Genomic DNA, 12,214 nt, shown 5'->3' on the forward strand with positions numbered 1-12,214 from the left:
AGATGCTAAGGAGTTGATATACTCCCGCGACCACCTCTCCCAAAAGTGGTCGCGCATCCGCTGGAGGAGCTTCCAGCGGGGCAGAAGACTGAGGCTGCCGTCCGCCAGCGAGGGCTCAGGCACTGCCAGCAGAGGGGCCCCGATCAGGAAATGCCCTGGTGTCAGTGCTGTCACGTCGTCGTGATCGTCCGAGAGCGCCTGGAGAGGACGCGAGTTGAGGCACGCCTCCACTTGAGCGAGGAGCGTCGACATCTCCTCGAAGGTGAGAGTCGTGTCTCCGAGGACCCTCCGGAGATGGTGTTTCGTAGATTTCACCGCCGCCTCCCAAAGCCCGCCGAAGTGAGGTGCTGCCGGTGGATTGAACCTCCAGCGGATCCCGTCGGACGCTGCAACGTGGGCGATGCGACGGCCGTCGGATGATGATGCCTGGAACAGGCGTCGCAGCTCTCGGTCCGCTCCGACGAAGTTGGTGCCGCAGTCGGAGTAGACTTCCTTGCACAAGCCCCGACGGGAAGTGAAGCGCCGGAATGCCGCAAGGAACGCATCCGTGGAGTAGTCTGAAGCGGCTTCCAAGTGAACCGCCTTGGTGGTGAAGCAGATGAAGACGGCGATGAACGCTTTGTGCGCCTTGTGACCTCTTCCTTTTCCGTCCGGATGAGAATCGGTCCGGCATAGTCAACCCCGGTTCGCAGGAATGGACGTGCCGGCGTGACTCGTGCTGTCGGGAGGCTGCTCATCATGGGCTGAGGTACTGCGGCCTTCCATCTCACACACGTGACGCATCGGTGGATGATTCCTTTAACGATGGAGCGTCCTCGGGGAATCCAGTACCGCAGGCGTAGCAGTCCCAGGGTGAGCTGAACCCCGCCGTGAAGCGTTCGTCTGTGGTGTGCCTTGACGAGGAGTTGCGTCATCCACGACTCTGGAGGTAAGATCATCGGATGGCGTTCGTCTCCTGAGAGCACAGCGTGCTTCAGTCGGCCCCCGACTCGAATGATCCCATGATCGTCGAGGAAGGGGGTTAATTTCGATAGTGGACCCCTGACTAACTCCTTATTTTGTTTCAGGGCTGCGATCTCCTTGGAGAAGTGGAGAGTTTGCACCATGCGGAGCCAGAGGAGCAAGGCTTCTTCCAGCTCGTCAGGCGTGAGATTGGGGTGAGCCTTCGGCCTTGAGGTGGCGCCTCGCCATCGGCAACACCAGGCGGTGACCCTCAGGAGGCGATGGAGCTCGGAGAACCGGAGAAGCATCTCTGGCTCGGCTTTCTCCGCGGTCGTCAAGTGGGAGGCGATTGCTCTCGTCTCCGGCACCTCGACTTCGTGTGCGGCGTGGTCGTGCTGTGGCCAGGACGCTGGATCCTTGTCGAGCCATGGAGGTCCCGTCCACCAGAGGGAGTGGTTGAGCAGGTCCCGGGGCTCAATCCCCCGAGAGGCGCAGTCGGCGGGGTTGTCTCGCCCTGGGATGTGTCGCCATCGTGTCTCCGGAAGTTTCGTCTGGATGTGGGACACCCGGTTGGCTACGAAGGTCTTCCACCTCGAGGCGTGTCCTTGTATCCACTGAAGAGTGACCCGGGAGTCCGACCATAGAGTGACTGGAGCTGAAAGCAAGTCTAAGGCTTCGCGAAGATGAAATGTCAGGTTAGTGACTAAGACTGCAGCGCACAGTTCCAAGCGCGGCAGAGACACAGGCTTAATTGGTGCGACTTTGCTTTTTGCAGCGAGCAGCTTGATCGTGGTCGAGGGGGAGCTCACCACGCGGAGGTATACAACGGCGGCGTAACCTCGTTCCGACGCATCAGCGAACCCGTGGAGCTCAACGCGTTTAGGTTGGTCATCGGCCCTCAGCCATCGGTGCAACCGGAGCTGTTCCAGCAGCGGAAGATCCTCAAGCAGACGTCTCCACAACGTCTCGTCTGATTGAGGCAGTGGGGCATCCCAGTCCAGCTGTTTCATCCAGGCTGACTGGATGAGGATTTTGGCCCGAGCGGTGACTGGAGCTAACCAGCCCAACGGATCGAATATCTGAGCAGTCTCCGACAACGCCTGTCTCTTAGTCAGCGGGGCGGTCGTGCGAGGCTGGAGGCGGAATGTGAAGGAGTCGCTGCGGGGGTGCCACCGTAACCCAAGCGTCGGGTGCGCTTCGTCCTCCCAGTCGTGGTGTGGCTGCTGGAGCTGATGCTCCCGTGGTATCTCCTCGAGGATCCTCTGGTGGTTTGAGGCCCACTTCCTCAAGGGAAACCCGCCCGCCGTGCAGAGTCGGCGCAACTGCCTTTGCTTCTCGACCGCCTCGGACAGGGTGCTGGCGCCTGTGACGATATCGTCGACATAGCAGTCGCGCCTCAACGCAACTGCTCCCGCTGGATTTGCCGGCTCCTCATCGTCGGCTAATTGGCGGAGAGTCCTGATCGCCAGGAACGGTGCACAGGCCAGTCCGTACGTCACCGTGTTGAGGCGATATTCCTGGACGTCGTCGGTGCGGTTTTGCCTCCAAAGGATCCGCTGCAGGTCTCGATCGTCGGGATGCACCAGAATCTGCCGGTACATCTTCTCGATGTCGGCGATGAAGGCGAAGCGGTGCCAGCGCCAACGCAGGAGGACGTCGGCGAGAGTTGGCAGAAGATTGGCTCCGACCAGCAATGCGTTGTTGAGTGAGTCTCCGGCAGGCGTACACTGAGATCCGTTGAAGACCACTCTCAACTTGGTGGTCGTGCTGGAAGTCCGGAGCACTCCGTGGTGTGGTAAGTAACACGCGGATTTCTTGATGAGCGGTGTTCTGACCAGGGTCATATGTTGCAGGTCCGAGTATTCCTCCATGAAGCTGCCATAGAGCTTGTTGAAGCCGGCGTCTCTGGAGCGGCGTCGCTCCATTGCCGCGAGAAGTCGCTCGGCGGACTTCCGCGTGTGTTCGAGAGGTGGAAGAGGGCCAGCCAGCGGAAGACGGACCAAGTACCTTCCATCGGCGAGGCGCTCATGCGTGCGGGCGAAGATCTCTTCGCATTGCTCTTCCTCTGGCGTGAGCACGACGGAGGCAGGCTGCTCCTGTTCCTGCTCCCAGAACCTCTGCACTAGGGCGTTCAGGTCGTGGTCTACGGTGCACTGGAGAGAGCTGAGGGAGCCGTTGGCCGTCACGACTCCGCAGCCTCCCGATAAGATCCACCCGAACGTAGTCCTCTGCGCGATGGGTTGGTCCTTGCGACCCTTTCGGAGACCTCCGAGGAGGATCCCGGAGAAGGCATCAGCGCCGAGGAGAAGGTGGATGGGATCTCGCTGGAGATAATGAGGATCCGCCAAAGTGAGGCCGTGGATGTGCGGCCACGTGGTGGAGCCCTTGATTGCTGGCCCCTGGTAGGACGACAGCCGTGGGAGGACGTAGGCCGCTACGGTGAGAGGGGCTCCGGTCACTCTTGACTTGAGAGCGAGCGTCACCCTTCCTCGTGTGGATCCTGAACATGCTCCTCCGATTCCAACTATGGAGATCGAGGAGCGGGTGCGCGTCAAACGGAGGCGCTGCGCCAAGTCCTCTGAGACGAGGGACACTTCGGACCCCTGGTCGAGCAGGGCTCGCACATCCTGAGGTCGTCCCAGACGGTCGGTCAGAGTGACGCGCGCTGTGGCGAGAAGAGTCGCCCGTTTGTCAAGTGAAGTGCGTGTCGTGGAGAAAGTGCTCGCTTCTTGTGGTGTTGGTGCGGCGTACGCGTCGTGCAACAGCGTGTGGTGCCGCAACTTGCACGTGAAGCACGTTTTAATTGACTGACACCGTGCCATCATGTGGTTCCCGAGACAATTGAAGCAGAGTCCGCTGACCTCAACGAAGGACTTCCTTTCGCTCGCGGACTTGGATTTGAACTCGGGGCATTGCATGAGCGTGTGCTTGCCCTTGCAGGCGGCGCATTTGGACGCGTCGGGCACGTTTTTCGCGAAGTGAGTCTTCGCGGTCCGAGAGGCTTCCCCGGCACTCTTCACGGCGATCTTGGGCTTGGCGGCGTTCAAGGTAAGAATTCTTTTACTTATGAAGTCAGTGAGTGCCTCGTGACTCGGTGGGTCGGGAGAATCGCTGGTGGAGGACTCCCACTCGAGGCGCGTTCGCGAATCGAACAGTTCGATTACCAAGTGATTGAGGAGATCCATTCCATGGGAGTTGATGGGTCTACCGATGCTCTCCTGCGCGTTGACGGTGGCCGTGACGGCGTGATGGACCCGGCTTAGCTCTTCGGCGGACTCGGATTTCATTTTCCCGACGGCGGTAAAGGTAGCGAAATTTGAGCGCATGAGCTCCTTTTTATTCTCGAAATGTTTCGCCAAGATCGCCCACGCGCGGTCGTAATTCTCGCTTGTGACCGTTAGTGACCGAATTAATTTCTCCGCAGATCCCTTCACGCAGGAACGAAGGTAATGGAACCGCTCAATGTTCGAGACCGATGGATTTTCTCCCACGAGGGATAAAAAGAGGTCCCGGAAGGAAGGCCAGTCTTCATAGGCGCCTGAGAACGGCGGCAATTTTATGCGCGGCAACGCGGTTTTAGGAGAAGAGTCCGACTTCGATTCCATCCTTGGTGCGACAGCTGACTCGGCCCGTAACCTGTCAGCGTGCTCCGCTCCGCTGTGAAACGTACGTACATTCCGCGGTATCTATGAAGTCACTTTTGGCGTACTCACTCTCCATGTATCTGTCTTTCAGCGCCGCTCGTATGAGCTCGTGTTGAGCCTCGAATTTTGCCCAGAGGTTGTCGAGGATGGTGAGACGAGCGTGGACGGCACCGGCGGTGATGTTGGTGACGCCCATCTTCCGGAGGTTATCCACGGAACGAGACATTCGTCCGTGGATGTCGTTCTGGGCCTCTAATAAGGCCTTCAGGTCGGCACTCATTGTTCACTTATTTGCTTGTCTGTTTTAGCACTGCACAGCACTGGAAACGTCACCCACGAAACTGCGGATGCGGATATAACTCCGGCTCGAAGGACCAGAATGTTCGCGAGTGAGCGCGGATTGCTGCGGCAGCGCGAGAATTTGACGACGCGGCAGATGGATGACCGCGGACAGATAACTGCACATAAAAAACTTGCCACGACACGTAATTCTTTTTTGGTTTTGCGTTTTATTTAGTACACCACAATCAACAAAATACAATAAACTGAACATAAAATTTCAGATCCAGAAAACGTACGGAGAAGTCCGAGAAACAAAGCGGTCGACGTATTTTGCGGTTAAACTGAGCGGTTATTCTAAGCGGTTTTTCAAAGCCTACTGCGAGCAGCGTTAAGTGCGAGACTTGCTTGGTCCACGCGCGGCGCCCGTTATAAGGCGCTCGGAATTTTGGGCCCGCGTCGGCGTGGACCAATTAATTTAAGATTTTAGCGGTGACACGATTGCGACGTGTGTCATTGACCGATGATGACGTCTCATGTCGTAAACAATTCATTTTTCATGCGCACAATCTTTTAAGATCAGCTGATTGGTGATCAGCTGATCGTGACGCATGGGCGCGCATGCCCATGAGCGGCGCAAATCTTAACGGCGGTTGACAATGTTATTGTCCGCGGCAATAACGAGCGTCTTTTTCTGACGGAAAAAAATGAGATAGGTCGAGTGTTCGAGTTTTTTCTCGATAAACAAAGATTTCGAGAACTTTCTCGACGCTCGTTAATTTTAAATATAATAAATATTCGAGTATTTATTAGCGAGAATATGCGAGTTCCGCTATGCGATTTCTGAACTCGAAATGATTGATTTTAATTTCGAACACTGCCAATTCGGTAATAATTGCTAACTGTTTTACACGACTATCTTATCAAAATTTGTTAATAATTACCAATTATTTTATCAAACATGTTGACTGAACTAAATCATTTAATGATAGTTATCAAATATCTAATAATCTTAAATTGAATCTAATAATCTTAAATTGATTTAGTAATATTTACAACATATTTAATAACAATCATTAAAGATTTTATGATAAATATTAAATATTTAATAATTGTTACTAAATTGTTTAATTGATTCAACTGCAAACAAAATTTGTTTGAAACTAGATCAATTGAAGATTTAGTAATTATTATCAAATATGGTAATATTTATCAAATATTTAATTAAAATTCACAACTAAATATATTTGATAATTATTACCAATGAATTTTTTCAGTGTATCTTCCTATCATTAATAAATGTCGCTCTATTAAAAAACCCCTTACTCTTTTGCCCCCCTCTTCCTAATTCCTTTGCTCTGTTACAGCATTTCATGTCTCTTATTATTTTTTATTAATTTTTTTTTGTTTGACATTTTCTCAGAAATTGCGTTTTCCAACAAGCGTTATACTGACTGTTAATTCATGCGTTCAATTTTTTGTATCCTACTTTGGATCCTTTTGTGTCTTAATTTAGAGTTTATATCATGATTATTTATATGACATTAATAAGGATCTGTAGAAACGTGCTGTCTTTAAAATTGTATTTTTATAGTCTTTTTGTGCCGACAGACGTTGGCTTATTAAATCAATTTTTAATTTAGCAGCTCTGTTTTACGTTTCAACTGTTAATTAATTTTTTGTACGAACATCCTACGTCACGGTCCGAAAGCCTTCCTTTTCTAATTTGTATTATTACTATACGGACTGTTAACCCTCTTTATTTTTAATTTTTAAAATAATAATAATTAAATAAATCTAATAATAAATAAATAATAATAACAAATAATAATAATAAATAATGAATAAATAAAGAATAATACTAATAATAAAGTAAATCTAGTAATAAATAATATTAATAAATTATAATATTCGAATATAAGATATAATAGTAATATTAATAATAATAATATAATAGTAATGATAGCAATATTAATAATATAGGAGTAATGATAAAAATATTAATAATAATAAATATAAGTGAAATTTATGTAAAGAAATTTATAAAAATATAAATAAATATAAATAGTATAAATAATATAAATAATATAAAATAATATAAAAAATATAAATAAAAGAAGTAAGAATAAAAATATAAATAATATAAATAAAAGAAATAATAAAAATAAAAATATAAATTCATAAATAAGTAAATAAATAATAAGGACAATATTAATAATATAATAAAAATGAGAGCAATATTAATAATATAATAGAAATAATAATAATATAAATAGAAGAAATAATATAAATGAAAGAAATAATAAAAATATAAATGTATTAATACATAAATCAAATGTAAATACATAATCCTTTAACATATTATATATTAATTAGTAATTATTAATTTTTAGTAAAATATAAAACTGCTCGATGGAATCGAGGAGATCGTGGATGAAATCGCGGACGTGGAGGAAGAGTAACATTATATTTTAACCCTTTAAAGACGGAACGGACACTTTTTTTACATCATTTTCGGCGCTAAATCTATATATGAAAATGACTCGTGAAAAATTTGTGAAACAATGATTTTGAAAGCTTAGAATCTCAGCTTTCGGATACCGTTGTCAGATTTGACCTATAAAATTTTTGATAAAAGTTACAGGAGATTATTTGAAAAAAACATGAATTTTTTCAGATTCTGTCTCAGATATTTCATTCATTTTGAGCTCGAAAAAGACCTTTGAAAGGATCGCAATCACGCTTAAGAGTGTTATGTGTATCTATGCTAAAAAACCCTGTAGCGTAATTTCAAAAATTCAAGATGGCGGTTTAAAGTTGAAAAAATCATGAAAAATGCATTTTTCTTTGATTTTTCGATGTGTATCTTGCTCAATCTTGTAAATAACTTTAAATTTTCGACTTTTTGACCTTGAAAATCAATATTAGTAATATTAAACGTAAAAACAAGTAAATATATTTAAAAATAACTATTATATAAATAAAGCTTGTGGGACATGTTTATGGACGTGTACGCTTATTTATCATACGTATACGAGAATTTTCGTCAATGTAAAAAAAATATAAATATATATGTGTATATATGTACAGATAATGCGTGTTGTCATTTCATACGTTCTTTTGCCGCCAATTTATTTGACGTTGCCCGATTTTCACCGTGTGGAAGTAAACGTATAATGGAAAATCTTTTTTCTTTTTTTTCTTTTTTTTAATTTTTAATTTTTTATTTTTTTTATTTTTTTATGTATATTTATTTTTTATATATATTTTATTTTATATATATTTTATTTTTTATATTTATTTTTTATGTATATTTTTTATGTATATCGTTCGCTGCCTCCAGGAGGTATCTACGCGAAAATAATAATGACATTATGGTCACGAGAGCCGACAAGAGTCAGATTACTGTCGTTATGGACAAAAAAGATTATTTTGACAAGATGGATCTGCTGTTGAGTGACCAAACCACATATAAAGAATTGAATAAGGATCCTTTGAAAAGACTGACCAATAAGATCAACGAGTTAGTCAAATCATGGCGCAAGAATAATTTGATTAATGAGTTGACATACAAAAACTTAAATTGCACGAACGGTAATTTACCGCGTTGTTACGGTCTGCCGAAGATCCATAAAGATCTGGTTTTCCGTTGAGAATTATAGTCTCTGCTTTGGGAAGCCCGGTATATAATATTTCCAGTTACATCCACAATATTCTGTATAAATCGATAAAGAAACCAAATTCATACATTAAAGATGGTTGATCCTTTGTCGAAAACATCAAGAATACTATTAATGAAGACAACATTATGATTTTATTGGATGTAACTTCGTTATTTACAAACGTCCCAAAAGAGTTGGTTGTAAATGCCATAAGAAAGCGCTGGAACGATATTGCAAAAAACACAAAATTTAACTTATCTAAATTTTTATATGCAATAGAAACGATTTTAGATTCCACTTGCTTTTCGTTTAATGGACGTTTTTATGAACAGATCTTCGGCACTTCCATGGGTTCTCCGCTTTCACCTATCCTAGCAGATATGGTGATGGATGATCTGGAGACACAATGTTTAAATTCATTGAATTTTACCGTTCCTATTTATTACAGATTTGTGGACGATGTTTTTGCAATAGTGCCACGCACAAGAATTGACGAAATTTTAACTAATTTTAATAATTACCACGAACGCTTGAGATTTACTTAGAGATGGAGATTGATTCGTCGATTAGTTTTTTAAATGTAAAAATCATTCAGTCGGGAACTAGACTTATTACCAATTGGTTTAGGAAACCTACATGGTCTGGGAGGTACATTAATTATTATTCGAACCACCCGCTAAAATATAAAATTAACACTATCTATAATTTAGTTGACCATGCTATTTTATTATCTAATGACTGCTTCAAACAAGAAAATATCAAGCTAGTATATGACACCTTAATCAATAATTGTTTTCCAGAATATATTATACATAGACATATTCAAAAAAGAATTAATTTTTTAAATAATCGCGACCACAATGATACTGTTGACGTGAATCCTACTCGTTTAGACAAGACTCATTTTATTACAATACCATACGTAGAGAGTCATACGAGTCATCTGTACGAGTGATCTGTATCGTCTTTTGCGAAACAGTGGTTTTAACGTCATCTACAAAATAACAAAAAAACTAAATAATTTAATTAGACGCGGTAAAAATAGCTTACATAATAATGACAAGACAAGTGTTGTATACAAATTAAATTGTAAGGATTGTAATTTATCATACATTGGGCAAATAAAAAAACATTTACGTACGCGAGTGAAAGAACATTGTAATAATATAAAGTTACACGAAACTAATCATTCGGTCATTAGCAAACATAGATTGGAATCCGGACATGATTTTGACTGGTCGAAACCCAATATTTTGCATAATGAAAAGTATGTTCGAAAGAGAGAGATTGCTGAGATGTTCTTTATCAAGAGATTTAATAATCTGATCAACCTACAGAAAGACACGGATAGTTTAAACAACATTTACGACAAAATAATAAAGGTCACATAGTTTCGTTTTTCCTCTGATTGTGTTTAGTTTCTTGACGAAGTCTCACACGGACGCATCAGTTTCTCTCAAATTCGAATCTAGTTAAATAACGTTTTTTCTTAATGTGACTTGTGCAATTTTACAAGATTATCGTCTATGCCTGTCTTCTGATTATTATTACATCGGTAAAAAATTGTTCACACTTTAATTCGTTGTGCGTACTATGTATTCAAACCGTTAATTAATTAATTTATTTATTTATAAATCTTTTCCAGTATATATGATATTGATAAGGACCACAACCATATGGTCGAAACGTCGTATTAATAAATAAATTTTCTGGCTAGTTTGGTCGACTACACTTTTTTTCAATGATCCTTATATTTTAAGTAATTATAAGTAAGATAAACTGAGTGTCGATTATTTCTCTCTCCTGAAAGTTATCTAGCGTTCTTTCTCTAATTCACAAAGAATCCTGCCCCACATACTGAGCTCTGGGTTATCGAACCTTTTCATTATCGTGGCGCGGAAAACCGTGCCTAGTGCCCAATTTCGCTCTCCTTTGGGGAGACTAAGATACTGTACGTTACCGTATTTTTTAAGATACCGCTTTAAGAACTTATACATTTAATTCTCGTATCGGGCAAAGCTTGCACACTACTTCCTCGGGATTGGTGTTCTCGAGGTGGGCCGCGGCGTAGCACACTTCGTTCTTGTTAGTTGCCGAATGTAAATAAGGATGAAATGATTCATAACCCAGATAGTCAAACTTGATATGACATGATATTTAGCAAACAAATGCATTGCATGTATTATTATATATTTACAGTATATTTGCTGACATCGAAAGAATGTGTTTTGAATGCAGCTATATATCTGCTTCTACATGCAATTAGTAAACGAAATTTCAAAAGCAAACGGTCTGCAATATTGATATATTATATTGTCTACACATGTCAGCAATATGACAGCAATGAATGATTTGTCATTATATCTTCAGCATTATGATGCACACATGACAGCAATAAGACATATATAACGATTTCCATTTGTTATTGCATATATATCTTCAAGCTATGAAGTTTTTTAATTGTAACTCCTTACTAACAAAGTGTTGACAATATGAAATTGTCACATGTTTACGACAGCTTTTCCACAAAAAGATGTGTAGTTTTCGAGATTGAAATATAACTTTATATAATAGATATTTATTTTTAATTATTACATTTGCAAATATTATATAGGTATATTATCCCAGATAAATTAAGATATATATATAAATTTAATTACAACTTTATATTAATCATATTACACGTAAATGTAACGTAATTACAAAATAAGAAAATAAAAAGATAAACATGAATAAAATTAACAATATTTATTTAAAGAGATAATTTATCATAAAAATAAAATATAAAATATGAATTATTGCTAAATAAAGTTTATGTAAATATGTCTTTATTTTTATAAATATAACAAAAATTTTCATTTAAAATTATTGTATCCATTATAATTATATTAGTTTAGCTGAGATTATACAGGGTGTCCGGTCTATCATCTGCCAAAAAAAAACCAGAAGTGAATCTCGCTAAACTGAACTAAAAAAACTTTATACCATTTTGCAAACAATCACGTAAAATTTCGAGATATTAATTAAAAAATATCGGCGAATAAGCGCGCGATCGACGTGATTAGGCAGTTGACCATTCCAGCAAGAGCGGTGTGAATCGTATTTTTGCAATATTTCCACGCAGTTTTGTTAGAAATTTTAATCATTTCCTATTCAAATAATTATTTTTCATGTACAAACCATTTTTGAAATTTAAAAATCAATGTAATTCTCATTTGAAAAATAATTATTTGACTAAAAAATGATTTCAATTTTGTACCAAATCGCGTGGAAATGTCGAAATTTGACGTGGTTGTTTGCAAAATGGTATAAAGCTTTTTAGTTCAGTTTAGCGAGATCTATGATTTTTTTTGGCAGATAGTAGGCCAGACACCTCGTATACATGGAGAATTTCAAACATAACTGAAAAATCTTTAATGCATTTGAACTTACAAAAAAAATTAGTAATAAATTTCAAAGGGAAAAATATGATAATGAAAAGATTATTTTTCTTTAGGCCAATTGTAGGTTTCCAATTTTTTAATGTAATCCGTACTTTATAATATTATTATATCTTATACTATCTTTAACTATCGACTTTTATTTTTATTAATATCATCGTGACTTTTATATGTGCAATGTAAACAGAAATCGATTTATGTAAAAAAAATTCAGATTCTATATATTAAAAATACGGATATGCGTGTA

General features: G+C 41.2%; 1 protein-coding gene across 1 annotated transcript; it reads right to left on the reverse strand.

The window, feature by feature from the left end:
- Window positions 1–311: 311 nt before the first annotated feature.
- LOC112637250 lies at window positions 312–4,547 on the reverse strand. The gene has a single exon (XM_025406508.1). The coding sequence runs from the start codon at window positions 4,545–4,547 to the stop codon at window positions 312–314; it is 4,236 nt and encodes a 1,411-aa protein (XP_025262293.1).
- Window positions 4,548–12,214: the final 7,667 nt, after the last annotated feature.

This window comes from Camponotus floridanus, unplaced genomic scaffold, assembly GCF_003227725.1.
Source record: "Camponotus floridanus strain SB8 unplaced genomic scaffold, Cflo_v7.5 scaffold147, whole genome shotgun sequence".
Classification (NCBI taxonomy): domain Eukaryota; kingdom Metazoa; phylum Arthropoda; class Insecta; order Hymenoptera; family Formicidae; genus Camponotus; species Camponotus floridanus.